The following is a 27,920-nucleotide window of genomic DNA, read 5'->3' as shown; positions in this document are numbered from 1 at the left end:
ATTTCATTCACAAATTAAATCCAAAACAATGACCACAAACAAAGACCGGTCTTTTCAAAAGTTCAACATTCGTTGCGGAACTATATGCTTGCACGCTTCAAGTAAACGTTACACATAGTTTGCATATTTTTCTAACAAACTTTTCCGTTTCAGATTGCTGTTCGTACCGTTTCTTACCGATCGGAGGATTGGCGGCGACCACATCGATGTTCCAAAACGTCTGATCCGTGCAGCCGCGGGAATTGCGGAGGGTAAAACGGTTTTAAGGTAAACCGGCTAGTCTCATTCACATACGATTCTCTTTGTTCGCGCGTAAGGCTTCGCGTAAGGTAGCCGAGGTGCACCGATGCTCGTCCAAATCATGCCGTGAGTGACCAGCGAACGAAATGGCAATGGGTACGTTGTGCCGTGTGTGGCGGCATGGATGCTATATAAATAATACTTAGCGCGAACCCCGATCAGTCGAGTTGCGGCAGCCGTACCTGTCGCAACAGAAAATAATGTATCATACCATATAACAAACTGAAACCGGTTGTCCTTTTTCGCATCTTTCGCTGCTACGCCGTTCTCATTTACGTTAACCTTGTTCCGTGCTTCCGTCGCGCGACACTTTTATTATTTTACTTATCCGACAGGCCGCTTCCAGGCGAATTCTTCGGGTCTTTTCCCTTTGCCTTCCTCTTTTACCTTTTTGCTTGACGGTGTACACAGAAGTGACCCGACAGAATGTCGCACGACAATTTGGGATTTACCTCGAGCACGGTGAGTGACGTTGTACAGTATGCACGTATTTATCCTCTTTCCGTTTCTTCACCTTTCTTGCGCACGATGTTTTCATTTTTGTATTCTTCTTTTCCCCTGATACAGTGGAGTACGTTCGAGCCCGTAGAATCGATAGGAAATCGTTAAAGGTCGATGTGGCGAGTTAACGCTAACTTCTATTCGATCCTTTTCCGCTTCTGCGTGTTTCTAATAATACGTCGGTTAATGCTTAATCTAACGAGAGCTGATGAATATATTCATTGGATGATAGTGAAAGTAATTTCTATTTATTTAAAGAATTTTATTCTAGATATTCAATCTATTTTATTTACTTCGATTTGTTATAAAATAAAAATTCCATACTTGATTCTTGTACCATCGATTGAACTCCTTGAGAGCCGGAGAGATATGTTATTGTTACCACAAGTAGCTTACTTCACCTTCTGTCTATTTATCGTTCTTTGCCTGTTTTTTTGCCTTTCGACGATGAACCTGTGTTCAAAGATATCTTTATTATTGTATGCGTTCATTAGAAATTTAAATATAAGCGAATTTCAAGATCACAGAGGACTGTCTCCTTCAAGAACAAATGTTCACGTTTTTTGCTTACTTATAAAAATAACAGAACGAACGACTTTGTCCCGTATCAGTCTGTAAGTCAGCTGGATTAATCAAATGTTCTTTAATCTATATCTCGAAAGAATTGAATTTGAAAAGGGATAACCTGTCGATCATCAATGTCCTACTCGATCGATACGCCACTATTTCGATCGAAAATGCCGGTTAATTGGTGATTTCAAGTAGTATTCATGTTTTCAAGTAATACATGACGCGAGAGCGCACAATTTTTGTTGGGGTGGTGACTTATCGCGGGTAAACCCGTTTCGTACAAAGCAGAGAAGGGAAAGTCCCTATCGAAATGAAAAATTCTACGCGTCGAAGGACAATATCAGCCGGAACTGTGGGCTTTGTGACGTTAATGCTCGCGGCGCAAAGACCGTGTTCGTAATTTAAATCGGGGTGAACTTTTTTCCAATTCGAGATCGCGTTCGATTCCCCCGCAATCTTCCTCCTTTTTCTGCCGAGATTTGCGTCATACGGACGTGAAATTTGATAGAAAAAGTACTACACCGCTTTTGTTGAACGGGTCAGTGAAACCGCGTGTCCTTCGCGATTACCACCGCGCGGCTCTCGTTTCGTTCCTTTTTTGTCGGTTCTACTTTTTTTCTCCTCCTGACGGATTCGTTAGATTTAAAGTTCGCCAGCGCAAGAGAAATTAAGCAATTTCTACCTTTTTCGTCGTGGTTTCGACAGTGGGCACCACATTGTTTAGGTTACTCTTGTTTAAGTTACTTTCACCTCCTTTGTGTTCCGGCTAGACGGGACTCGATGACTTTTGCTCGATGTGGACGCGGATAAACTGTAATATTATCTTGTCATTTAAAGTTATTCGACTAGACCCAATTTTCGTGGTCGAAGAATTTACGTTATCGTAGCTGATCGATTTACAGTGGCGACGATAAGCGAAAATTTCGACAATCCGGTAAATAGATCAGGGAATGTTATCTGAACAGAGGTCATTGAATTGATGCTTGCACAGAATCAATAGCAGGGATTCGTATTAAGAATCGACATACCTGTGTTGATGTTATGGATTTAGATAAGATTAGGAGAATACGAGACGTGAATATAAATCGAAGTAATTAAATCATTACACGGTGACGCGTCTGTATTTAAATTTCCTTTGTTGGGCTCTTGTCGGGTTGCTTAGCAGTCTGGTAAACGTAAATGTAAATAATCACGTCGTTGACGATTGTACATAATTCTGGAATATGAGTTTGCATGCTCAAGAATATCAAGAATATGGTTTGACGCAGAGAAACAGAGAGAGATGCGCGCGCATCTGCGATAGATCGATTCGTCGAGCGTTTCGATAACTGGAGGAATCGAGAGATCGAAGTTTCAATTCAAGAATGTCTCCGTAAACACTTGCGGAAAAATATGAAAACGATCGATGCTTAAATGTTTCAAAACTCGAATAGCTAAGTATGCAATTTATTACCATAAAATACTTGGAACTCCGTGTGCCAAAGTCATTACTATCGCAAAGTTGTTACGATTGCAAATACATTGTTAGTATCGCAAAATTCTATTTCACATAATATTTAATTCGCAATTGGCGACTTAAAAACAATTTCTCTTCTCGATAATGTTGTTTTTTGCGATAGAAAGTTAAGAACAAACCCTGTCCTTCGATTTAATGTCAGATCGTAGAAGGAAAAAGAAATTATTGCCCTCAATAGCAATCGTTAGCCGTGATACCTATCAAATGTTTACTGTACCCATTACAGCTTCGTCTTGTTTTCGTAGATCATGCTCCCTGATAATCATCTGTGCGCCGTGATCATCGTTCGCGTGGGACATTTTTTAGTAGCGGCTCGATAATCGGTAGAAAAATTTGAAAAATTTTGGCGCCGTAAGGAGACAAGTGTTTGCCGTGCGCTACAAATCGAGATAAGTTAGAGGGCCGTTTATTAAGTGTTAATCATCGATGTTATCGAGCGAGTGCCAGACGTGATGCTCCTCGTGGAAGAGAGAACGTGACAATGTTATCTGAGCGAATTGTTTTCCGTGACAATAAAAAAAAATCTAAGGGATTACTTTTGGAAACCGTCAGACATCTAATCGATGTTCCTGCCGATATAACATCTTGTCATCCGATAAGTCATGTGCACGCGATTCTTAATGATTCGCTTTATAGAAAACATTGAAGATATCTATCGGATATAAAACGATATCGAGAAAATGAAAAGAGAAAATAGGGAGATCGTTGAATTATATAATACATTAACAATGGAATGCGTAATCAGGAGGTGTGTTGTCTCTTTCGCGATTAAAAGTGTCCTTACATTCCTCGACAACTTTATGTCAATAAAAAAAATATCACTATCTGTCTCTGATAACAACGATGAAATTTATGATATCGATTTATCTGTGCACGTGTGTTTATCCACCGTGCGATTTCGATCTTATTAGAATAACGTGTTAATTACTTTTGGTACATCGTAAAACTTTGATTTATTAGTTTCGATACGAACTACTTGTGTCTCGTAGTTTTCGCGAAGCGACGCTGTTTTGATAAAAGCTGGTAATACAGATTTGAGAGTCGAGGAAGGGGATGGCGGAGGAGAGGAAGAATTGTTTCAATGGCAATTGTTGGTTCTGTGATTAGGCAAATGCGTAGTTATTAGCGTGGGCAGTACATATATATTAGGGCGAGTGAATGCTAAGAGGGTGTTAGCGTGTTAAATCTCGTATCAAATAGCGTGCTAAGTAGGAGATTCAATGGCATCTGTAGGTGGGGTGTTTAATGTGGTAGCATATATAACTGACAGATTATTATTAAACCACTAGTTTGAGAATTAGAAAGGTCCCTGAAAAATTTAAGAGACTGTGTTAAATGTTAACCTTCTGTTAAACCTTATTTCAAAACTGAGGAACACCTACAATTGTGTGTTCGAGAATTTGAACGTTAGAAGATTAGAACATTAGAAGAGAATTTGAGATTTTGAACAATTCAAACATTTGAGAGGTTAGTGATTTGAAAGTTTGAAAAATCGAACATTAGAGAACTCGAGGACTTTCGAAACAATTTACTATAAACATTAGAAGATTAGAACACTAGAGAATTAGAACATTAAAAGAGAGTTTGAGATTTTGAACAGTTAAACATTTGAGAATTTGAGAAAACTTTCGAAATTTAGAATTAGAGAGTTTGAGAATCTGATAACGCGTTGAAACAACTTAGTATAAACATCGAATAGAGTACGTCAGAATACTACAAACACCGCTATCACTAAAAATTTTCAAACACATTGTTCCGAGCTCTGATTATTCTCCATACTACAAAACACGCGATAAAAGAGCATGTAAACAGTGAACGAGGTACAATATGCCAGAATAATTTAACATCACTTTCTTTTATTGCAAAGTAACAATTGCACAACGCGCGCAACACGATAGTCAACGAATGATAATAGTGTTTCTTAACGCCGATTAGAATCTCGCTTTTAATTTCGAAGCACCATGAAATATTCATGTTACCTCATAACATGTAAATCGTCGGAAAAATTTAATAAGAACCAGCTACCTCTATCGTTTTCATTTCTGAAATAAATAACAAGGGAAAAATACAATTCAACGACTGTGAAATAACTTTCCATTTGGTTAACCAATAAGTTCGTCAGTTCTCTCGATGCGTGTACACTTTGTTGTTTGTAATAGATACATTTGTGTGCGAGGCTCCGTGAAAATTAATAATTCATTTCATTTCAACATATCGTAATTAATCGCTAATGGTATACGCTAGTGATAAATCTAGGAAATTTGCAAAACTTCAATGTATTCATATAAATTGTATGACTTCGATTCTGGTGGTATGAATAATGAGACAATTTTAACGTCACTTCCTCCTTTTCATTTTGCATTTTACAAAGTTTCGAAATTCTCCAATATCTAAGTAGAAAATTTTAAAAAATTGTAATAACACTTGAAATGTTCAATGTAATTCCTTTAACGTCCTAGAACAACGAACCAAGTATCCGTGAAGCACGCGTTGGTTCACATGCCCTCGTCAATCGCGCTATTATCGCTCGATCATGCTCTAACAAGCACATCTAAATCCCTCTGCCCGGTGGAAAACTTTTTTCACTTCTCTCTCGTCATTACTGGGACGTAATCAATTCCGTGATAACGTAAACGTCACCTGGTCAATGGTCGTATCAGGCATGATTTACGAACGATCGATGATAAATTTCACGTGTACGACACACCATCGACGAACTTCAATCTTGAAAATTCATCGACAGGTCGCTGAAGTTACGTAAAAATCCGAAAAATGTGATTCACTTCGCAATAACATGTTGCAAACCGTCCGACGATGGACTTGGTGCTCGAAATTGGACTTGGAGCTCAATATCGAGGTCAATCAAGAACAGAGGAAAAGCTTCATAGATCATAGAAGATATAGAAATAATTTCAATCGTATGATTCTTGGATTTCCTTCTAGCAATTTCAAAGAATTAATTGCAATCGTTTCATTCGTTTCATTTTTTGAAAGGCGACGCGGTAAATTTGTAATTAATTACGAAAAGCCACACAAATTTGATAAATCCTTGGGTTTAAAATTCCTCCACGATTTTTCTATCGAGGATCGAAAGTAGTTGGTCGTTTTTTTCTCAGACAGGCAAGTTTTTCGACGCCTCAACCTAGAATTATACGGAGGATCGCGGTTGATGTTGTGAGACTTCCGGCGGACTCGTGTCACACCGATTATTTAGCCGTCTCTAAATTGCTGGATGTCATCCTCTCGCGTTTCTCACTAATCCCCTTAAAGCTGGCATAATTGCACGCGTCCACGGTCTTAACGTGGCGTTTTACGTGCCTCGACGACATGCCGCAAGTCTGTCTGTCTTTTTCTGGTCGAGAGATTGATCGTTTAAGAAAGGGGTCGACGAAAGAGGTCGAGTTCGCTCCTGCGTTACGATTAACTTCTAAAATCGCCAATACTCGAATTTTTCCTTAAACAAATAACAAGATTTCCGATACGATTTTGTTTCGAATTGTTCGCGAAAAATTATTCCAACAATTTACTTTTACTTTCGTGCGAATAAATTTAGAGAACTTTGGAGAGGAAGAAGAGGAATTGAACATTGAAGGAACGAAGGTGATCAATAGTCGATGATAATTAAGGGATTAACTTCTAAAATCACCAATACTTTAATTTTTCCTTAAACGAATAACAAGATTTCCGATACGATTTTGTTTCGAATTGTTCGCGAAAAATTATTCCAACAATTTACTTTTACTTTCGTGCGAATAAATTTAGAGAACTTTGGAGAGGAAGAAGAGGAATTGAACATTGAAGGAACGAAGGTGATCAATAGTCGATGATAATTAAGGGATTATGCATGAGACAAAGGAGTTGAAAAACTTAAGCCACTTGTTCATTTACTTTAAGTCGTAATTGTTGCATCTGAAACGTGACTAAAGATCGATCGGATTTTAATGATGTTCGCGTTTAACGCACGGTATTATAATGGTGATAACGTGACTGTACGATCCAGTTTCAGTCGCTTTTTTCTTTGTTTTCCACTCAATTTTTCTTACGATACACAAGGATTATGCGTGTATACGCGTTGACTGTTGTATCTCGTTCGCCACTTTATTTTATCTAGAAAAAGAATTAATCAGGCATCAACGATCGAAGATGCTAGGATGTTTTGGGTATATTTAGAAATTCATCCTCTTTTTCTTCCTTCGTCGTCTTCATTTATTTTTGTTGCCATTCAGAACTTCGTTTTTAATGTCAGTTTTATATTTATCGGACGGCGAGGAAGGAGAGAAATGTTGTTTTATCGTATAAGAAATTTTATTCTGTAATGTTAATATTCGTAGCGCCATTTACATTCGATAAAGTTCGTCAAGCTTTTTTTCTGGGATAAATCGATCGCATTCGAATTTGTCGTCGGGTATTAAAATTTCCACTACACGGATAATAAAATGTAACGGTCGATCAAGTAACGATATGTTATCGACGCAAACAGGGAGATGTGCAAATTGATCGCGCGGTAAGATACTCTTGAAGATCGAGAACGTGTCCACGGAACGATCTCGAAATTAGCGATTTCATCGCGAAACTCTGAGATAATTTGTTTGGACGATGTGGTCCACGCTTGGTCCATGTTTGATCAAGCAATAATATCGAAATTCCTCGGAAGCGCAAGTGCGAATTGCCAGGCAATTCGCGTTCACTTTAAACAAATATGATATTTACGATCGACGATTGAGCGGTTCCAAATTTCCGTGGTCGAGTGAAAATCTCAAGAGTCGAACGTTATTATCGAAAACAAGTCGAGTGGAAATTTTATCCGGGCGATTATGCACTCGATGATCCTCTGAAAGAGAAATGAAACGAGATTTTTTGGACTATTTTACAAATTACTCGTTTGATTGGAACCAGGTCAGCGCGATGAAATGGTACCAATTAATACCCAGGCCGTTTATTGTTAACACGCGAATAATGGTAACTTAATTCATGCCAGGCTCGTGGTTAACAGCTCTCAATGACAGTGAAATGTCATTGTTCCCAATGAATCGTTAATTGACCACGCGTAACGTGAATTATATTACGCGTTACGTGGTGGCATCGGTCAATTATGCGAAGTTTATTGTTAGGTTCGTTCATTCTCGTTACGATTGAAGATCAATGCGTGCTCGTTCTTCGATTTTGCCCAGTTAATTTTAACTCGACGGGACGAGGAACAGCGCGAAGAACCAACGTCCGTCTCGAATTCCTTGGCGATGTTGCTGCCATTCGTATCGCCATTGTGGATGATGGAATCGGCAGATTTATGCTAATCGAATCCAGTCCCGGATTTGTTGCAGAATAACACTTCCGTGGAGCCACTTTGTTCCATTTGACTCGAAGAATTCAATCGACGTGGAAGGATCGATCATTCATAAATATTTGTTCCATTCCTAATATGATAATTCGGTACCATCGAAATTCATCACACGTGATCGATTATCAAATTGAAAGGCTTGTTTAAAAATTATTCCTTTTGGTTACTTTGTATTTCATTATCACACTGTATATATTACAATGCATAATGTTATTCAATCTTATCGTGTTTTTAGCATTTCGAATTTTTACATTCCACTTTTTTTTTCTTTAACAAAACACCAGAGAGATTGATAAGAAGTACAAAGTAGTGGTGAGAAAAACTAGAAAAACAGCGAGAAATATTTAAAAGTCTTATTCACTGTTTGACGCGTTTTCCTGGCAGATCAGTAGATACGGATATTCATGGCCAGACACGCGTTACCAGTGATGCAACAGTACCTTCTATCTGCCAACTGAAGAGTATCCGTAAAGTGGAGAAGTCTCTAAACTGTTAACGAGTTTAAATGTTACTTTGCCTCTGAGATACAGTTGTCATCGAAGTAAAAATCGGGTCGAACTGATGAGACGGTAATTCTTTTATTGTAAAATTGTAATAATACTTATCGTTCTCACAGACAATAATTCTCAGATACGCTAATCCCTTTATCGTAAAATTATAACAATTCTTATCAGAAATTGCCAGTGGTGTGTGTGTGTGTGTTACGTATTTTATTGCAATCGTTACGAATATTGCAACATAACCAATTATATACGTATACGCGTACGTATAGCTGGTTATAAAAATAACGGTTGCAAGAAAGCAAAAAGTCTTGCTGATGTTAATAAAAGGAGTTTTTTTTCGTCTAAAAAATTAATCGTCGACGGAATCAACGGTTAAAGTTCCACACACAGTATGATATAAGTATTCTACATTATTCATCGTACTTTAATCCAGTGAGATTAGCGGGAAAATTAAGTTTGCACTTTGAACAATAACCTTCACGGATTGTTGCCAAGAAGTTCTTTTTTCATCCCAAGGTCTGAGAGCACGAAATTTCTTGTCATACTATATCGAGCGTTTATCTTAAAAATACTCCAACCAATTATCACTCACTTATCATCGATTGTTTATTGAAAAACATTAATTATGACGAGTTGTCAATGCTTCTTATATTAATTAGTGCATAACGTTACGAATTAACAGATCGATAAAGAACAGTTAGTATCTGTTCTGTCAAGAGAGACAGAGGGAGAGAGAGGAAGAGAAAGTCATCGTACCAAATTGCTCGAAGGTCTGCGAGCAGACATTTTAGAATAGTCAGAAAAAAAGCATAGCAATAAAAGATAGCGAAGAAAATACAAAAAATGACTAGGAAGGGAAATAAGAAACAGAAAATATCGAGACACAAGAAGTGTGAAGGAGAAAACACAACGAATAAAAGAAGGGAAGCTGTATAAAAATCTAATAAGTATAAAGAAGAAAATATTGGCAAACCTCCCACAACATGGCCAATTCGTTCTACGTTACACCTAGATAGTCTGTAGAGGTATATCTATTTTGTAAATCTTCCACTCGAAAAAGAGTTAAGGAATTTTGCAGCTGTGTACGTAACTAAAAAATCCATAAAAGCACTCAATATTTATTAAGTAGCATTATGGAAGGTAATTTCTTCGTTGCACAGAAACGGACCAAATGAATATTAAAAATGCTAAAGAAGGTGTGGACGAAGGTGGTAACCGTTTAAGTGCCATTTCTCCACTTTTGGAGAAATCTAGTTGAAAAGTGGCGCTTCTGAATTTCTACGTTTAAAAGTGCCATCGAGCCCTTTAAAAGCGACCATTTAATTAAGAAATTCTCAATTTGTAGATCCCAAAGTCCCAATCACCGCGATTGTGCTGTTTTCCTACTTATCAATAGAGGATCTTGCGTTATGGTTGCTGTGCCATTCTTTAGAGTGTTCATCGCGCAGTCAATTTGGCAATTCTCATCGAGCAAGTTGGCACTTTGAAGCATCGAACAGGAGGATAGCGATCGCGGCGTCTATCGTTCGAATGGTAAAAAAAAATAGAAAACAGGATGAAAGATTAGGAACGACATGTGTTTTTCTCAGGGATGCCCCGTCGTGATTCTCTTTATCAGACGAGCGATAACGAGCCACGAAATCTCGATCTTTACACGATGTCTCTATCGATCGATCGTCGTAAACGGAAAATCCCATTAGGAAGTTCACGAAAGACGACCATCTGCAGCGTACGCAATTGAAAGTGTTGGTCGTTAAGACGAATCGGTTTCTTCCTTCATCTCTCTCTCTCTCTCTCTCTCTCTCTCTCTCTCTCTCTCTCTCTCTCTTTCTGTCTCTCTATCTCCACGATCGTGTTTATACTGCACAATATATTTATGCATCCGAGCGTGTGTGTCGCAACGCTATCGTTGGCGGATAGTAAAATCTTGATTGGTCGGCAATGTCATCCGCCGCCTCGTACTTTACGATCCTCTCGATCCGCCAAGGATGATGGATCTCAGCCATCCGCGTGGCAGCGCCACGTTTCACGTAAAACGCAACATTCTTTCGTAATGTCTCGCATTTTTTCAAATACGTCAGCGAACACTTGGAACATAATTCACAACGCGTCCGTGTGTGATAACCTTGAACCATTCGTTAGAAATTTGCATAGAATCGCGTTATGGAGGCATGAAATATCGTCTGAAAAGTTTGCCTCCTCGCAAAGGATAACTCGTCACAGAGTGGATGGAAATATTTAATTATCCAGACAAATTAAAAATCGCTTAGACAACAAGGTAGACTTTGGATCCCGTGGATCTTGAACGGTTGATCTGTTCTTCGATAATTTTGATAATCGATACCTCCGAATTTGTAAATAGAATTTCGAAACACATCGAAGAATTTTCCTGTAGACCTAACGTATGTATGTATGTATATACATGCACGTTGTAAAAAGATTCCACGGAAAAAATCGTTCAGATCTTTTTGCGATATAAATCGTGACGGATCAGATAAGAGAACGTTCGCGAGAATGAATCAATTGAGCATGCATTTTACAATACAATCGACGACATAGTTGACGTTATGTCTAGATGTTAATTATCTAAGTATACTTGTTTATGCAAATATATTAGCTCAATTTGTATTCTTTCACACTTTGTTTTACATGTCCTTACGTATCATGGCACTTTTTACTTTTTGCTTAATACATGCATCCACATAGAATATATTTAAAATGTATATAAATTGCTTATCTGCGGTATGAATAATCGTATTGATCACTTTGAAAATATTCCGTTGACTCGAGGGCAAGGAGCAACGCTTTTCTTGCAGGAGTCTCGACGATAATTCATTGTTCCAACACCGTTTCGAGAAATCAATTACAGTCTCTAAACAGAAACGGCGCTTACTCGACGCGTATGCTTGAAATTCCATATTTTTTCGAGGAATACATTGTTAAAGGATTCGCAGAATGTAAGGAAATAGACTGGAGGCGAAGTAATGCGGACACGGTTGCGATCCTCGAATATTAAGATTGCTCGTTTCGTCACGTATAAATGTCAGGTTCGTGGTTATCGTTGTTTCGCACGATCATTATTCACCGCGATGGATTGCAAATCGCCGGGGATTCCGGCAGAAATCCACCGTGACTCGTGTTCGGATCGCGAATCCGGCACCGGAAAAAGCGTCGATCGCAGATCGTTATCGACGAAACACGTAATCCTTCCTGACAGCGCGATCATTTCTCAACGGCAAATTTTATGGCCGGATAATTCATATGTGATCATACAAACAAGTGATTTGCAGGATTTATGTAGAAGATTAGTGATTTAATCGACGAGATATTCGAACTTATTACGCGTGGAATGCGTTAATCAAACTTGTCGAATAACAAGTAGATACTTCTGTATTCTCAACGAATAGAGAGTTACATTTTTTGGTTCGTTTAGAATTTATTTGTGAGAAAGAAAATTAAGTTGCACGCAAGTTTGGTTCCCCTTTCGTTCAATTCCACTAAAATTCATAGCTAATAGAAACCTTGTCTTTTTTCAGGATGATCTGGACCCTAAAAGGTGGTCGTCTTCGCAGGCCAGCAAAAATAGGTACGTTCACTTCATTACTAGCGATCTAACATCGTTCTAACAAATTCTCCTGAATTAATCCTTAAATAATCGAGATCATTCTTGTTCCAGTTACGATGCAGGCAAGTCAAACGTCTTCGTGCTGGAGTTGGAGGACAAGAAGAGGGGCGTGCAGGAGTACGAGGAAGACTATAATCCGTATGATCACAGGACGGTCGCCCATCCGACCACGTGAGTTTCAATTAAAACGTACCTCGTTTTCATCCGTTTGTTTACAACGGTCAGCTGATACCCCGAAGCTCGTGCGCCACGCTCGCGGAGGAACGACTGATGATCGTTCATCGTGACGTACACGTAGAAGGCGGAATGTAAATCGATAGGTTCGGTCGGTTAACGCAATCGCGAACGATCTGCATATTGTCGAACGCAGCACGCATGCGGAACAACCGTGATGTTTCGTTTATTCCGATCGCGTTTCTCTAGACAGGAATTACACAGCAATTTGTTGCGCCGATTAGTCGCGAAGCGGAAGAACACGGCTGCCCTCGAGGAAACCGTTTCAGACGCGGAGGAAGGAGTTTGTTCGACTTGAACAAGTCGTTGGAAGTTGGACAAATGTCTTTTTTTTTAGGATTCTCTGCTGTTTTCGGCTCGTTTCGTGAATGAAAACTATTCATTCATGAAATTATTAATAGCTTCATTTGTAAATTCTATAACTTTTCAAATCTCTTTATTCTAAGCCCCTTGAAAATTATTGTTGTCCCAATAATTGTTGTAATCAATTTTCTGACGTTAATCAGAAATAATGTTAAATATTGTAGGAGTCTCGAAACGTTGCTGCATCTACTGAAGGGCAGTTTAGGGACCGGGATTCTAGCGATGCCAAAGGCCTTCCACCATTCGGGTTACGGTATCGGTTTAGTCGCGACTGTGATCATAGGCTTGTTCTGTACTTATTGTATGCGGATACTGGTCAGTTCAGAGTACGAGCTTTGCAAGAGGAAACGAGTGCCATCGTTAACTTACCCAGCGACAGCGGAAGCGGCACTGTCCGTAGGCCCAGCGTCGCTTAGGCCACTTGCGAAATCGTCAGTGTAAGTACTTCAATTGAGCATCCGAATTAACCGAACTTTTATCTTCTAATTTTTACAATTCTCGAGATAATCGTGTAATTGAAAATTCTATCTGGAGTCGTATTCTAATGAAAAGCAAAGACACGCGAATTGCAATCTGTTTACTGCATCAAGGTGTAGTAAAATTACGAAATTACCATAATGCTGACTCTGCAGGAATTGTAACCGTGAAAAATGCTTTGTTTGCAGCCATATCATAAATGGATTCCTTCTGATATATCAACTGGGGAGCTGTTGCGTTTACACCGTGTTCATCGCCACGAATTTGAAGCTGGTTAGTACAATTGTCAGTCCACCGTTTGTGTCATAATATTAAGATCACTCGTTATAATTCATCATGCGTACTGGCCACATTTTTAAATATCTATTTTGCGCTTAAATGAATATTTCTGAAAATTGACAATGCAAGCTCAACATTTTTTGTTTCAAACGAATGACACGTGCTGTAGAAATTCTATAGTGTCTTCCGTGATAATCGGTCAGCAAACACGTCCAAATTGATACAAAATATTAGCGGTCGTGTTACTAAGGTTAGCAGTGATAATTATCGAAATTTGCAAAACAATATTACAATAATAGCGTTGCAGCGTTATAAAATATTTCGTAAATATCCGTCGAGTTAAAACAATAACGGAATCATCGTTTAATGAACGATAATTTGATCGTAAAATCGTCACTATATAAACAATCAATTTCATAGAGATACAATAATTTGCGATACGTACACACAGGCATGACTCGAGGATCACGACAAAAAAATAATAACCCACGTACGTACTCTACATGCGCACAGTGGCAGGCTACCAAAATTATATTGGCACATCGTCGCATTTATTTGAACACCTACGTATTCATTACTCAGAGTTCAAGTATATCCGTTCAGTTCCCCTGTCACCTAACAGTACACGTGCAGCAGTTTAGACCACACATGCGATAGTTGACATAATTACAAGAAATTAAATAGATAGTTAGTCACCTCCTACGTACGTATGTATAAAAACCACTTTCTCGAGGCCATCCTGTATGAACCGCTAAAGAAAAAGACGAGCAAACAACTTCTATCGAGTTTCATCGAAATGCTGATTTTACACCGCTACTTAAATAACAATGCTGAGGAAATATCTAAATGACTAATGGTTATTTTCAAATTAGATGCGATCAAATTTCGTGCGAGATTCGTGGTTCTGATCGTCGCGCAAAAATCCGCCAATCTGATCCCACTGTTAGAAACGGAGAAGTCCGTGACATCACCTGTCCCGCTACCACCGTTCTCCACCGTTCGCCACTGTTCTCCACCTCCGCCTCTCCAGCGTGCACAGATCTGTGACTTACTACCACCACACGTACAGATTTTCGCTACTCTTGTTACTCGCGCTGATCCAGCTTTTACCGCGAGGAATCCCGCTCTCGAGCTGGCCAGTTAACGCGTGTGGGCAGAGAAAAAGAAGCATGTAGGTCAGGGAAACACGCCGCGAGGAATAAACGATTAGACGGGACAGACGTCCGTAATGAGCCTCGAGCCAAGGTGATAATACACCGCGATTCAGGTTCGTTGACATTACGCTGGACGGACAGGATGAGGTCGGGCTTTTTGTCCGCGAGGACAACAGACCCCTTTCGGTCGTTGCCGTGGACATCAGGAAGAAGCCTCGAGGCTTCTTCTATTCGACGCGATGACGAACGCTAATAATGACCGTGAAGCTACTTAGAAGGCGTTCAACAAGGAGTTCCGTTTGTTTCAGCTTTCGTTTGGTATGTGACGCCGTTTCCGCGAAGGTTGTTCCTGCTTAGACGTATTTTGCGTTTCCTTTTATCTTGGCCAATTGTAGACTGGGCTAGAGCAGGCTTTGGGTTTTAAGTAGCCGTTGAAGGATCTGGATAATGTAATTGATTGTCATGGAGACACGAGTGTATTACGTGTACATATGTAAATAATTGTTTGTTACAGTTTCCTGTTTTTTTTTTTTATTTTTTTTTTTTGTTAGGGCAACCAATGTTGGTCATTTTTAATTTTAATTATTCAGTCGAAATTGATTGAAGTGAAAGATGGACTTGCAATATCTTGTAGTATCTTCTTTCACTGTGTGGTTTTAAAATAATCATCTGTTATTTCAATGTTTGTGTACTATTATTGTTTAAATGGGTATGTAGAATTAATTCAATATTTAAGTATCACTGGTTAGAACTAGTTAAACAGTATTCTTTCGATCTTGCTACTTAACCATTGCTATTCCAGTACGAGTATTCGAGTATCATTACTTTCACTGTTTCAACATCGTTCCTCCCGTACAATTACTTCACCGTTGCTAATTAGTTATCGGTATGTCAATACTTCTATAATATACCGTTATTGCTATACGCACACAGGTATGTGCCATTGAATTATTTTCCAATTATTCTGAAATAATTTCGAAATTCCACGCATGCGTACAAGACACATATTTTAGTTATGAAAAAAACCGCGAATGGGCACGTTTGAATACTTTCGCGAGCCATTACGAATTGTCTTCCGCATTATACTCTATGTAAGTAGTATCTCTGCGATATAAGCGCGTGGTGCGACTGTCCAACTAGACCTGGCTGAATCTATTGCCACCGTTTCCGAGTAAATAGTCGTGCCACGCGTTCGTATCTGTTAGGCCACTAATGCCACGTACAGATTAGTCACGTTGTACGAATTCCGGTTGCACAAGTTGAGCAATTTCACTTCAAGTTTGTTGTGTTTACGCGAGACGATAATTAAATCGTTCAGTTTGTATAATTACCGTGATTACTTTTCGCAAACAGCAGGCATCGTTATATGGTTGGATAGCACAGTGTGCAGCCTGCACTGGTTCTCATAGAGGTTCCCACTGTTCGATTGTGTACTTCAGGACGTAGAAAAAGTTTCATGAATCTTACCTTTTAAAGTTCGAAAAGAATGTATTAAATTAAACGAAGCAGCGGACTCACACGGGTAAAATGGTTTTAAGTGTCTCGAATTCGGGTCACGTAGGAGCTCGAAACGATACCTCAAGTCTAGCGAATAACAGGTTTACATTTTGCCGTTTCGAATGATACGTGTCCAACGTTCGACGTGGATTCGAACAACTTAATTCGAACGAGCCTCTCGAAGCTGTGATCACCGTTTGAGTTTGTGCGAACACTACAAACGCGAGCAATGTTCACGGCTCTACTGGTTTCGCTGATCAAACGCCTCACGCAGTCGACTAGCTGGAAGTGGTATCTACTTACAGCGATCACTTCTCTTTAGACAGACATTTACGTTAAGGTTCGTTTTCACCTGAGAATATTGCTACTTTTACTATCGCCACGCGAAAAGCGATCACGTAGCAATCAATCGTTTTTACGTTACCATTCTCGCTGTCTCAGGTCTAAGCTAATCTCTCAGCCCGATTGGTAGGGTTCCAAATAGCTACCACCAATTGGAATACATTCTCTATCAGTTCCATCTATCCCACGGGTACAAATACAGATGTACAGCATTGTTCGAGGTGCGCATAGGTCATGGTCCTCCCATCGAACGGTAGCCGCGTTCTCCACGAGGATCGATCCGTTCTTTCACGCTCGGCCGCGCGCAGGATTCAGGTTTTTCGCGAACTCGAGGCTCGTTGCATCCACATTCTAGCCACTTGCTGTAATAACACGTGTCGTAACGCAACCTATCCATTACACTGCGTAGTACGCAACCGACAAGCGTTCCATTACTTGGCCAAACCGACACGCCACTGTCTCCTCCCGTCCAGTTTCCAAACGGGTCGCCGTCGAGATGCAGTTTTGCTTGGAAAACCGCACGACTGGTATCGACTTGGCCTACAACGATTACGCCACTGATCGTGCCTTGTCGACGAATGATTTGTTCACCTAATTTACCTAACAAATGGCAGACCATCGAGCATTGTTCCGCGCTCGAACCAGTTATCGCTGTTATCATCGGTCCGTTGAATATCTGCATAGATACACACAGGAGGCAAACGAGTTCTGGTGAACGAGGCTTGTCACGGGTGTAAATACTACGTTCCTGTTGATGAACTATAAAACTGAAATCACGTAACGCTTTTTGCGATCGTGATTTCATTGAGACCGCGATAATTACACGTCGCGTTACAGACGGCGGAAGTAGATACGTGGCTGTCGCACCTTGTTCAAGAATGTGTTTATACGTTTCACGTATCGCCTAGCGATCTATGTAGATCTGATTATAAACTACGGTAGCATAAAATACGTAAATGATGCACGTGCAACACGAAGCTGCGTAAGATGTGGAAGAATCGCAATCTCTCTTCGTACGGTTTATTTGCTCTGCGCTTGTATCGAAACGGAAGTTGGTTTCTCTAGATGGAGAATCTTGTTGTAAGAGAGTTGTGGAGTCAAAGGGTTGATCGTACCATAAAATAGCATGTAATGATATTGACAAAAGATTATTTTTTATATATCAATTGAACATCGCATTTGATTTCTAATTAAGGACACTCTGAAAGGAGATCTATCGCGTTATAAGTATCGTTTTTATTGTGCAGATTGCCTTGGGTTTTTCTATTTTTCGTGTATTTCTATTTCACGTGCGATGACCCGCGATCATCGTGGTTCAAATTCAAATTCTCGCCACGTTCGAGAGAGCAGAAGATTGCAAGGGCACTCGTTGAAGAAGCAACAACTGCGGAGTCGTTGCTCGTCGTGTTCAAAAAGATGAATAACCTTTAATATGAAACACGTGACAAAAAAATTAATCGATCACTCGAGATATTTCGCGATTCATTGGAATAACCAAGATTCTACTGTACTTACAGTTACATTACACAAACAAGAACACGTTCGAGAGAGCAGAAGATTGCAAGGGCACTTGTTGAAGAAGCAACAACTGCGGAGTCGTTGCTCGTCGTGTTCAAAAAGACGAATAACCTTTAATATGGAACACGTGACAAGAAAATTAATCGATCACTCGAGATATCTCACGATTAATTGGAATAACCAAGATTCTGCCGTACTTACAGTTACATTACACAAACAAGAACTCATGCCTCGCATTCCGTACGAAATATTCAAATTATCGGAATGTTCGCGGCGCTATCTCTGTGTGGTTTAGTAATTACATAAAACGAGCGTCGGTTTAATGGCGTTTGCGTAACGCCACGCACCGTTCGAAGGGAACTCTTTCCATCGTGGAAATCGTGCTCGTCAATTGGGAACTCGTTGATTCGCGGCAAAAAAAATGCGCGATTGCGTAACACCTTCATTATGTAAGGCGAAGGCTGAGTCGATAGTAAACGATACGTGTCAAGAGACTCATTTCCGGTCGCCCTTGAATTCGAAGCGCAACAACGCCCGATATTGACAACGGGTTTGGCATTAACAACGATTTGTCGTCCTCGCGCGAACTACATTTTCGTTGCGTTCCGTTTCAGCTACACCAGACAGACTGATTTATGTTCTGTTGATCACTGTAATTAGGATTTTACGTGTCAGTTGGTAGAAAACGACTAGATAGACATAATTGCGCGCGAAGGATGGTTGTTGTTGATGGGAATTCTGAGATAAGGTACTCCTCGAATTCTAGCAGGATCTGAATCAGAACGATATAAGTATCAAAACATATTAGCACGTATCTATAATTTATATCGGTGGATGATAGTTTTTAATCGAGTTTTGTTTCATTACTATTGTAGCTAATTTTTATGGTCACTTGTGGGACTAAGGGGTGTCACGTGTGATATACTTGAACCTAAGTAATCAATATGTATATTTTATAATAAATATTTATTAATAATATATTTTACAATAAATATTAAATTTGCTTCGATGTAAGTACACATGGTTGAAATCAAAGATATCCGAAAGCGAGTCTGTCCAGAAGTGGAACAGAAAGGGGTGGCAATCACTTGTGGGACTAAGAGGTGTCACGTGTGATATACCTGAACCTAAGTAATCAATATATATATTTTATAATAAATATGATGGTGTGTAAGTAATATTTACAGCCATTGCATATCTTTGCTTCGATGTAAGTACACGTGGTTGAAATCAAAGATATCCGAAAGCGAGTCATTCCAGAGGTGGAACAGAAAGGGGTGGCGATTTTTGCTTCTTCGACTCTGGAAAAGCAGACAATTTTGGTGAAATAACAGATTATTAAAGAGAAACTATCGGCTATTCACCACTATATGATCATTGTTCATTTATTCAAAAATATGTTCGTATAATACAATTAAGGGAAGCAATTATTTAAAATGAGTATTTTCTTTTCTGTTTTCAGGCGTTCGCGTCGTTTCTTCCAGATATCGATCTAAGGTTGTACATGCTGGCAATCTTGCTGCCCTTGATCCTGGTTAACTGGATTAGGAATCTGAAGTTCTTGGCACCGTTTTCAACGGCCGCCAACTGTATCACGTTCATCAGTTTCGGTATAATATTGTACTACGTCTTCAGAGAGCCTATGTCACTGGGTAGTCGCGAAGCAATCGGAAACGTTGAGAACTTCCCTCTTTACTTCGGCACTGTGCTCTTCGCTCTCGAAGCAATAGGCGTGGTGAGTATTCGTTTCATGCGAACACCGTTACTTTAAACTAAAAGTGAAGTAAAGATTTTGCGTATTCTAATATCGAGAAGTTTCGAAATTCTTGAGAGCCTGAAATTTCAAAGTTTAAGAATTCGTTGGAAATTTGACGGTCGTAATTTTGAAATTTCGTAAGATCGAACATTCGAATGTTGGGAATTCTATATTTGAAAATTTCTACGTTCGATTGACCACCGCATCCTCGATTTGTAATTGCAAATAACGCCGCTGGAGAACGAAATGAAGAGATTCCCAAAAGTTTGGGAATTTATTGTTGAAAATTTCAAAGTTCAGGAATATTTAACGTTCGTAATTTTGGAATTTCGTAAGATTGAACATTCGAATGTTAGGAATTCTATATTTGAAAACACGAAGGGTGGAAAATTTCTACCTTTGATTAATGCCGCTGGAGAACGAAATGAAGAGATTCCCAAAAGCTTAGGAATTTATTGTTTAACATTTCAAAGTTTAGGAATATTTAACGTTCGTAACTTTGAAATTTCATAAGATCGAACATCCGAATGTTGATAGTTCCATATTTGAAAATACGAAGGTTTCCAAATTTTTACGTTTCGCTAACCATCGCACCCTCGATTTGTAATTACAGATACTGCCGCTGGAGAACGAAATGAAGAGACCCAAGATGTTCATGAGGCCCCTTGGTGTGCTGAACGTAGGGATGGGCATAATCGTCTTCCTGTACACGGCCCTAGGTTTCTTCGGCTACATCCGATATGGCAAAGACATCGAGGGCAGTATCACGTTCAATTTGGGCGAACCTGCCATTCTGGCTAAGAGCGTCCAGGTCTTATTAGCTATAGGCATCTTCTTTACTCACGCGATCCAATTCTACGTGGCGATCGACATTGCCTGGAACGAGTACATCGCTCCGAATCTGGAGAAGAACTCGCACAAGCTGATGTGGGAGTACGTTGTAAGGACATCTCTTGTAATTCTCACATGTAAGTGGACATATAAAAAATCTCTCGTTAATTCGCTAGATTCGTTCATTAACATCTTTTGATAAATTTCAAAGGATTCAAGAAAGTATGTCACTTTATGCTTCGAGCAGTTGATGTAACTCCACTTCCGTGAAGCACCACCACAGTAGAAATATTTCCTTATATTTATTATAAAGTTTATCGATAAAGTTTTTAAATAACTTTTCCTTATACCATACTTTAGCCACTTTTTGTACACTCACGCGGTTTGCTGGGAAAGTTTCCTCGTAACGCAATGGAAAAGATTTCCTTGTTAATATGGATACTTTGGGTACATCGTTTCCTCGATCTGACATTGTGAAATGGTCCATGATTGTGTTTTAAAAATAGGCACATTGTTTCCTCAAAGTTAATACGATTCTTCAGGAAGAATAGTAGCGAGTCGCAGGAAGTTTTATTCTTATTTACGGTTTCAGTCGTTTTTACAGTTCAATTAATTCTATTTGCAGATAATCGGAGTGGATAATTAAATCGATAAGAGTCGCATAGTTGTTCGCTTGAAATTGTCGTTAGAAACCTATATGCCTCTGTCTCGAACTGGTTAAAGCCGACTAAAGTACGAGTATAACCGCTTTCGATTCTCCCTGACCTGCAACCCGATCTCCTCTGACTCTAATTAATTATCATAGAGGCTTAATCGAATCTAAGTGCACGCGCTGGAAGGCTTGTTTCGCTGTTTATATTTTGTCGAAGCTTGAGAAAGGCAGAATCGATGTAAATCTGTCAACACTTTAATTTCATCGTATCCGATCGCGACTAGTTCCAAGTGCAATTGGTACTTCTGTTTCGCTCGATATTTTCTGATCGAAGTTCAAGCAATTGTTCAAATTTATCAGTCATTAAATACTTCTAACAAATTTCTGAACAAAAATAGTTAGCATTTAATAGTTCACTGTTTCTTCTTCTTTTCATTTAAAGTAATCGAATCCACTAACAATTTATAGCTACAATACTTTTACTATATTTCTTCTTAATTCGTTTAAATCCTTATGTTTAATAAGTCCTATAATAAAGGAGTTTACGTCTATAAACGCTCTAACTGTTATTGTTTTCCCATTTTTCAGTTCTGTTGGCAGTGGCGATACCCGAATTGGACTTGTTCATATCGCTGTTCGGTGCTCTGTGTCTCTCCGGGTTGGGGCTGGCTTTCCCCGCCATCATTCACACCTGCACGTACTGGAACGTGTGCGGGTCCACGGAGAAGTCCATCATGTTGGCGAAGAACATGTCCTTGATCCTGTTCGGCCTCCTTGGCCTGATAGTTGGCACCTACACGAGCCTTCGCGACATCATCAAGACCTTCTCGTGAACTGTCCGACCTGGGACGTTAAACTGGGGAGAACACGAATCGCCCTGCAGGAAGGTGACGGGCGAAAGGGGAGGAAGATCTGTTCTCAGCAGCGGGGAAAAGCCCTGAGATGTGATACGTTAACGAAGTTTCAAGCCTTTCGTGCAAACCAAACGATCGATACACAGGCGGCTGGGACTATTGGGACTGTCCAGACGAGGAGATCTTCCATTTTGTTGCAGACATATTTTTTTTGTTTTTTCTTTTTCCCTCCTTTATTTATATCGAAATAATGCGTTGATCGCGTGAATAGGATTGAATGATCGAGTCGTTCGAGGCGAAGGGGTGAAGAAGGACCAATGTTGAAGATGTGTTTCCTTCTTTTTTCTTTTTTTTTTTTTTTTCATTTTAATGTATGATCGAACTGTCTCGTCTGACGAGGAACTATTTTTTAATCGTTTGCCGTTGCCACGGCCCCAGAAGGCATGGCGGACGGAATTTCACTGATAGACGCGAGTGATATATTGATTAAGATCGGTTAGAGTGTAGAAATCGCGGGTAAACCGTTTATTTGCGTACGCAGACTGAGATATTGTTCTTGATCTATAATGATTAACGCGATTGTGATCGAGTCGATGTGTTCTAACCGTCGCAACTCTCGTTTATACTTAAGATTGATGACTGAAAAATGAAATGTGTTCCACGGCGAGCGCGCGACCAATCCGAAACATCATTTCATTTTTTATTCAAGACTCTCATTTTGTCGATGGCGATTCGCAAATGCATTTTAGGGGAATATCATCCTGGCATGGCTCTTTGTTTGCGGCAAAGAGACCATGCGATACGGAAATTGTTCACCTCGGGGACGCATGGAATGATATTTCCGCGAAAAATTTCATACACACGATGTAGTATGTAGTGAGGCAATTTTGTATGTAGTAATCGAGGAAGAGCAAAATCCTTCGGTTTTTTAAGTACTACGTTACTAAATTATTTATTTGCGTAAGATGAATCTAAAACTAACACGTGTTTTTTTTCTTTTTTTACGTGATAATAACGTAGGGCGTACTTGGTACGCCTTGCTTGGATAAATTGATGATGGCGGAGAATGAGTATTGCTGGAAATTACCAGGAAATCCCTTTCGTTATCTATCGTTACTTTATTACGAGGGATATTATCAGTTGTAGTTACGGATAAATTTGTTATGATAAAAGGAATTCTTAAGTCTTTGCACTTTGAAAACTCTCAATCCTAAATCTCAGTTAAGCGTAAGTTTCATTCAAAGCTTCTTCCTCATTTAATCATTCTACCAATTCCCATTGTACTATTCTAAAATAATTCTTTAACTTCAATTCAATCTCCTTTGCATCTCTAACTACACAGAACTCTTATTTCAAAACCAGTATTCACAAAAAGAAAATAATTTTCCTACCAGAGAGTATAACATATTAATAGTACAAAATTTTAAGTGAATTTAACGAAACGGATAGAAAACTCATAATTAACAGTCCATCATTTACATGATCCAAGACCATCGCAAGTTTCAATATCTCATCGCAATTTTTAACAAAATTCCCACTTCTAAATCTATATCAATTTCTCAAAGAAACTGTTTTTCACCCACGACGAAAGAAATTCGCGAATCGTTGCTATAGCAGACCTTGAACAGCGAAAATCGTTCGCAGCTTATAGCACAGGGAGCGTAGGTGAAAGTTCACGGTGGTGGGTTTCGACGCAGACGCCATTGGACCCGGTGCTCACCACGTATGGATCGCCAGCGAGGTGGCTGGCCTCGCACACCTCGAGGCAACCCCGACGAGGACAGTCCGTCGTCGCACGTGTCCAGGGGACCCCATGTCGATACGGGGTTCAACCGTGCGTGTGCAGACCGCGCACGTGTCCTCGTGTTCCTGCTCGAAGGCTTAGCACGAGGCCAACCCCTTTCACGAAAACGGAAGCAAAGTGAGTAGCTCAACCCCCTTGGAACTTGTTCGAGACAGTTTGCCTGGAGTGAGCGTTGGTGTTTGTACTGTTCAGAGGGGTAGCTAAGCGGTTGACCGTTTAAGTGATCTCTGCTTGTGCCTGTGAGCACTCTGAACCGTATGCAATGGTCTGTACCAGAGGATCCTCGAGTGTGAACCCCTTGTTGGAGCAGTTGTGCATTGCGTCGAGGTAAAGAAGAGTTGGAGAACCGATTTAAGGGTAGAGACTCGAATGTCGAAGTCGAAAGTTAAGAGGCAAGTGAAATAGAAGTATAATTGTGGGTTTTTATGCTGGTGAGTGTAGGCTGCGTTGCGTCACACTGCACCCAATGTGCTTGGGGTGCAGTGTGACAAGGGTTGTGCGCGAAAACGTGAGAGAAGGAGGGGAATTTGACACGAGCTCTGGATTGGAACGTGACAGAGTCATTTTAAAATTTTAAACTCATTGCGAATGGTGGATGATGAGGATAAATAATATGGAATGATGGGGGAGGCTGATGGATGAGGATACTGGAAAGATATCGTGGATGTTCAACGTGGTTCAGGTGTGATTTCTTTTGAAGTGGATATTCTGATGGACGCACACTGATTTCGTTTAATCCTTAAGCTGGTTTCTTGGTGTCAGTGTAATCTTCAGGGGCGGTTAATTCGTTATGTAACGCGGAGCTATAGGAGGGTTGTCGATACTCCGAATTGGAGCACTCTGGTTGTTCTTGAATTCTACGAATGTGTACACTGTGCATTCATTGTGTTCTACTTACGTAATTGTGTCTTCTGAAAGACTTCTGAAAGCGTGGTTCTCTAATAGTTTGGAACAATGAAAGGGATAAAGTGTCGAATTGGAGCGATGATCCATTAAGAATGAGAGCTTCGCGTTTCATTAGCTTCGTCTGAAGGTACATCGCGTTAAGTCGTATTCACCTCGTATCTTATATAATATTCCATACTCCCTTTCACTTTCCACCCTTCATCTATGCCATTAGAAACACATTTACAAAAATGATATACTGTCCAAGTTCTAAAAAAATGTTCAATAACTCCTTCGTATTTTTGTCGTCATTTCAAAAGTAGAAGATTCGAATGAAAAATGTTTACAATAAATTAATTGCCAAAAATCATAATCGAGAGGAGGATTAATAATCCAAAGAAGGTCGCTATAAGCCTATCGAGTAACCGAGTAATACCTGGTATCGCGTAGCATACACGTATACGTGCATGGTACCTTCAACGATCGATATATTCCCTTTTAAACCCGCGTGCTGATTCGTGCACCCCACGTTCTGCTCGATTTCTTTATCAGCTATCCACGCGTGTACACGAATAAAAGCAACGACAGCAGACTCGCGTCCTATCGTCGTCGTTATCATTCAGAGATAATCATCAACCGTGAAAACGCGCTGTTTTCTTCATTTGTCAATCAGTTCAGCGATAACGTTTATGCCAAACTGAGATTACGCGTACCGTGTCTCATAATACAATGCATAAAATGTTCCTCGATTATCTGTTTGCGATCGAACCGTGGTCGTTTATGCGAATCTATATGAATACTCCTAGAGGAACGATTAAGGAAGACTGACTTTGAACAGAGATTCGTTTCACAATTTAGTTTGTATGTTTTTAGTGTCCTCTCTTTTTCTATTTCATGTACATTCTGCACGCATTGGCTGCACGCTTGTTCTCTGCGCTTGTTATACTTGGTTAATGGCAACCGTTTGCATTTCTGGGTTATTGATGGCACGATCACGGTTCTCATTGTGGGTCAATCGATGTGTTCCTTCCCAAACTTGACTTTAATGGGTATTTATACTACTTGCGTCGCCAAATTCATATAAGCTGCTCTCCTTTTCTGTGCATCCTTGAAAATTTGAGGAAACGATGCCAAAAAACGTTGGATACGTGGTCATTTAAAGGATTGTAGTTTACGATAAAGCTGATCAAGCTCCTACAAAGGATTCACAATTCATCAAATTCTCGAAGCTTTAGAATCTAAGATTCCAAACTTTAAAATCCAAAGCTCAAACCACAAGAGATCGAAAGGGCTAAGCTCTAACAACTCACGCAAAACCCCAACCATCTGAAAGCTTGTGATTTCATCTGAAACGAAACATTTCGTAAAGCACCGCGTCGCCCTTGCAATTAAACTGCAAAGCTCAATATAAATATCAAAGGTCCAAAATTGCTCGAATTCCAAACTTTAAGCAGCAAAGCTCAAACAGCAAAATCGCTGAAATTGCAAACTTTAAAATCCAAAGCTGAAACCATAAGCGATTGACCTCACGCAAAACTCCAACCATCTGAAAGTTTGTGATTTCATCTCATCTGAAACGAGAGATTTCGAGAAGCACCTTGCGATCCATGCGAAAGCTCTCTGTCCCGTGACGATCGACGGACTGCCACCACGATGATCCACGCACGGACCGCTTTCTGGATCCCTCGTGACGCTGTTGGCCGCGTCGGAGGCGTAGATTCTAACGTTCGTCACGTGACGCAGAGTCCACGGATCGGGTTGCCCGTTGGAAATTGAAATTGTTCCGCGGTTTAACAAGGCCCAGTCGCTAGACATCCTCCGGGTCGGCCGCATTTACGTTACGAGGGTCCCACTGTCGAAGGAACCGCGCCGCGTCTGGCTTGTTCGAGCGAATTTCGGTTTCCCTCGGCCTTGCGGATGTGTTTAATCTGGTAAGTCTAGACGAACGACTCCGTCATTGTCCACCCTTCCGCGCGACGGAATCTCTAATGACCCTGTTCCTCAATTTCACGCGGCTTTCTTCCATTTCGTGGCTGCGTTTTCTTTGCCGTGTCAAAGTGCGAGACGGTTCGTCGCGTTGACCACAGCAATCGTCGTCCCTCGAGGTATTTGCGACACGTTTCACGTCGATGGGAATTGAAGATCGCGAACATCTGCTGCTGTCCCTCGAGGGATTCGATCTTGTTACGCTTCATGTAATTCCTCTTTCTATTTCGAGACATTTCTCGATTTCGGATTCTCCAGAAAGAGAAATTCTTGGTCGATAAGTCAAGGCAGAAGAAATTTCTTTTCAAGAAACACAGAGAGATTCTTTAGTGTAGAATTGAAAATTTGGTAGTCAGTCGAAGATTTATTCTGTTTTGAAGAATAGATGAAATCGTTCGAATCGATTTCCTCGTAGCCCATCTCGCACTTCTGAGATCGACGCTGTCTGACAACAGCCAAGACGCTTCTACCCGCGGGTCCAAATAGCGATTCGCAAGATTTGCGCGAGAGCGAAATCGACGAATCGTACGTGAATGCGAACGGGAACGAGTGAGAGCAGAGAAATAAAAATAGTGCGCAGAGAATCAGACGGATGATTCGTCGTTATTAAATGGAATCTTAAATAGAATGGAGTACCAGTAGCATCGCGCGATGACAGGGAGCTGGTGGAGCACAGGCTTAGCTGCCCAATAAAAACGTTATAAACCGTAATTGATTGGTAATGCACGAATTTGCATCGAGTTCAAGTTGCAATTGTGTTTCGTACAGCCTATTACAACTTCTAAGATTTATGCCAATTCGTCGCAGATGAACGTAAAGTGGAATGCCTCGTACCCTTTTCGTTTCAACTCCCCATAGATACTGGTGATCAAATTTTTCTGTAAATAATCGACGAACCACGGTTTACAGAGATCCTTCTGTTAATCACGTTACTA

The 27,920-nt window shown here is 40.2% G+C and overlaps 1 protein-coding gene across 1 annotated transcript; it reads left to right on the top strand.

Moving 5' to 3' along the window:
• The first annotated feature begins 448 nt into the window (after positions 1–448).
• LOC143426004 (proton-coupled amino acid transporter-like protein acs) lies at positions 449–22,440 on the top strand. The gene is made up of 8 exons (XM_076899109.1): positions 449–762; positions 12,265–12,314; positions 12,405–12,524; positions 13,115–13,387; positions 13,616–13,700; positions 19,680–19,952; positions 20,587–20,941; positions 22,045–22,440. The coding sequence occupies exons 1-8, from the start codon at positions 727–729 to the stop codon at positions 22,287–22,289; spliced, it is 1,437 nt and encodes a 478-aa protein (XP_076755224.1). The 5' UTR covers positions 449–726; the 3' UTR covers positions 22,290–22,440.
• Positions 22,441–27,920: the final 5,480 nt, after the last annotated feature.

The sequence above is a fragment of the Xylocopa sonorina genome, chromosome 8, assembly GCF_050948175.1.
Source record: "Xylocopa sonorina isolate GNS202 chromosome 8, iyXylSono1_principal, whole genome shotgun sequence".
NCBI lineage: Eukaryota > Metazoa > Arthropoda > Insecta > Hymenoptera > Apidae > Xylocopa > Xylocopa sonorina.
The sequence above is the reverse complement of the archived record's forward strand: the minus strand, read 5'-3'. Positions and strand labels throughout refer to the sequence as shown.